This window comes from Rutidosis leptorrhynchoides, chromosome 2 (assembly GCF_046630445.1).
Source record: "Rutidosis leptorrhynchoides isolate AG116_Rl617_1_P2 chromosome 2, CSIRO_AGI_Rlap_v1, whole genome shotgun sequence".
NCBI classification, from domain to species: Eukaryota; Viridiplantae; Streptophyta; class Magnoliopsida; order Asterales; family Asteraceae; genus Rutidosis; species Rutidosis leptorrhynchoides.
Window position 1 is genome coordinate 680,331,515 of NC_092334.1, and position 2,621 is coordinate 680,334,135.

Below are 2,621 nucleotides of genomic sequence, written 5' to 3' on the forward strand. Positions count from 1 at the left end.
GACAAAGAGAAGCTTATTTTAAAAGAAAAAAACCAAACGGAAATGCTTAAACAAAAAGCAAGATACAAATGGGCTCTCGAAGGCGACGAAAATAGCAAATTCTTCCACTCCTTCATTCGTAGAAGATAACAAAAAAATAACATATATGGTGTTTATGTTAATGGGTTGTGATCAACTAACCCTTCTGACATAAAAGGTGAAGCCCAAACTTTTTTCAAGAAGATGTTCACAAAGATGAAGTCGAACAGTTATGAGCTAAATAGCTGGAATGGTTTGAACAATCGATGGTCCGGAACCTTGAAACAAATTTCACCGAAAAAGAAGTAATTGAAGCTATCAAGAGTTGTGGTAAAAACAAAGTGCCGGGTCCCGATGGTTTTAACCTTCTTTGCGACTCGAAATATTAGGATATAATCAAAGATGATCTCATGTGCGCACTCAATTGGTTTTGGGAGTTGGAACCCATTTCTAATGGCTGCAATGCCTCATTCATTGCGCTTATCTCCAAGGTAAAAGACCCCCCTGAACTTTGCAAATTACCGCCCTATTAGCCTCATTAATAGTTACTATAAAATACTTTCAAAAATACTTGCCAATAGAATCAAAAAATCATTCCGAGGCTAATAGGTGTTGAACAAACTGCTTTTTTAAGTGACAAATACATTCTTGATGGGGTTTTAATTGCTTTAGAAACAATCGACGAACTTAAAGCAAAAAAGTTTTATTTTCAAAGCCGATTTTGAAAAAACTTTTGATTGCATCGATTGGGATTTTTTATCTACAATAATAGGGTTCATGGGATTTGGGCGTAAATGGATTAAGTGGATCCAAGCTTGCCTTGAATCTACTTCAATCTCTATCCTTATAAACGGCTCTTCGACCGATCATTTTTTTCTTCTTCCGGAAATGGGAGTGAGACAAGGGGCCCCACTTTCTCCATTTTTGTTCATATTAGCAAGTGAAGGTTTAAATTATTTACTTAAAGTGGCAACCAAAGAAAAGTTAATAAAAGGAGTCGAGGTCGGGAATGATAAAGTAATAGTGTCTCATCTTCAATACGCTGATGACACAATTATTTTCGGAAAATGGAACAAATCGGAAGTTAGACACGTCTTAACAATTCTTAAATGTTTTGAAGACCTTTCGGGACTAAAAATTAATCTCAATAAAAGTTGTGCGTATGGTATCGGAACTTCTAAAAGTGAACTAAGCACTCTTGCAACATGGTTCAGATGCAAAGAAGGTACCTTTCATATTATTTATTTGGGACTACCGATTGGGGCATATTTAAAATTACATAAAAATTGATCCCTCGTTTTTGAAAAATTCAAAAAAAGATTCTCGGACTGAAAGCCAAATCTATCTCAATCAGAGGTAGACTTACCCTTTTAAAATTGGTTTTGAGTAGTATACCTTTATTCTACTTCTCTCTTTTTAAAGCACCAACCGGAGTATTAAAGGATCTTTAAAGTTTACGTCGTAACTTCTTTTGGATTAATTGTACTCAAATCTTGCTCCCTTATGATTACGGGGAGTTGAATCTTGGATCTTTAAAATTCAAAAATCTTGCACTTTAATTAAATGGTAGTGGTTTTTCTCACAAATAAAGAATCTTTTTGGGTAAAAATTATCAAAAGTATTCATGGTCAAAATGACGGGTTGGGTTGTCTCTCCAATTCTAATGATCCGATCTTGAAAAAACTTCCAGGAAGAATTTGGTTTGATATCATCAAAGTTGAAGACACCCTAACCAAGTTAGGGTGTGAAATCTCTAATGCTTTTGTGAGAGTTGTAGGTAATAGCTCGGGAACAAAATTTTGGCTCGACAAATGGTGTGGAGACGCCACCCTCAAGGACACATTTCCTAGACTTTTTAGACTAGAATCACATAAAGAAGCACTTGTTTCGGATCCTATCATTCATGCAAGCGAACCCCTAATTTCAACTGGGCCTGGATCTCTCATCCAAAATGGAGATCAGAAAGTGAATTTATTTCATTCTTGTCCTTACTAAACAACTATCAGTTTGCATTTGATAAGCGAGACGAGTGGAAGTGGAAGTTCAACAACTTTGGCCAGTTCACCTCCAAGTCTGTTACAACTGTTTTAACCGAACTCCTTACACCTAGCTCTTTCCCTTTCGGGCCAAATGATTTGAACTCCTTATTACCGCAAAAAGTTGGGATTTTTGTGTGGCGGGCAAAACAAAACAAACTCCCCGTTACAATCGAACTTGATAACTGGGGTATTGATCTAAACTCAACTAGATGTCCCGAATGCGACGATGAATTAGAATCCGTTAAGCACACGCTGCTAACTTGCAAAATCGCAATCGACATTTGGAATAGAATTGGTAAGTGGTGGACATTTGAAAACCCCAAAATTTGCATCTTACCTCCTCTATGGGTGCAACGCTTTGGCAAGCAACCGTTTGGGTCACTTCTTATTTCATCCGGAAGAATCTTAATGATCATACCAACAATTCACTAAGTGGATCTAAGCTAATCTCTGAAATTCAAACCAAAAGTTTTGAATGGATCAAGTCCCGTTGGAAGAAAGGTACTTTAGATTGGTATAACTTGCTTTTTAATCCAAAATGTTTTGATGTTGATCGAATCGCAA

At 36.6% G+C, this 2,621-nt stretch overlaps 1 protein-coding gene across 1 annotated transcript; it reads left to right on the forward strand.

The window, feature by feature from the left end:
- Positions 1-284: 284 nt before the first annotated feature.
- Positions 285-2,013, forward strand: LOC139890300 (uncharacterized). Its single transcript, XM_071873191.1, has 3 exons — positions 285-375; positions 791-1,243; positions 1,589-2,013. The coding sequence occupies exons 1-3, from the start codon at positions 285-287 to the stop codon at positions 2,011-2,013; spliced, it is 969 nt and encodes a 322-aa protein (XP_071729292.1).
- The last annotated feature ends 608 nt before the right edge of the window (positions 2,014-2,621 follow it).

Excerpts from the sequence above, each read along its gene's own strand:
- LOC139890300 (XM_071873191.1), top strand. The coding sequence starts at position 285 with ATGGTCCGGAACCTTGAAACAAATTTCACCGAAAAAGAAGTAATTGAA. Across the intron at positions 376-790 it reads CAAAGTGCCGGGTCCCGATG|GGTTCATGGGATTTGGGCGT; the intron begins GTTTTAACCTTC and ends CTACAATAATAG. Across the intron at positions 1,244-1,588 it reads ATGGTTCAGATGCAAAGAAG|TGGTTTTTCTCACAAATAAA; the intron begins GTACCTTTCATA and ends ATTAAATGGTAG.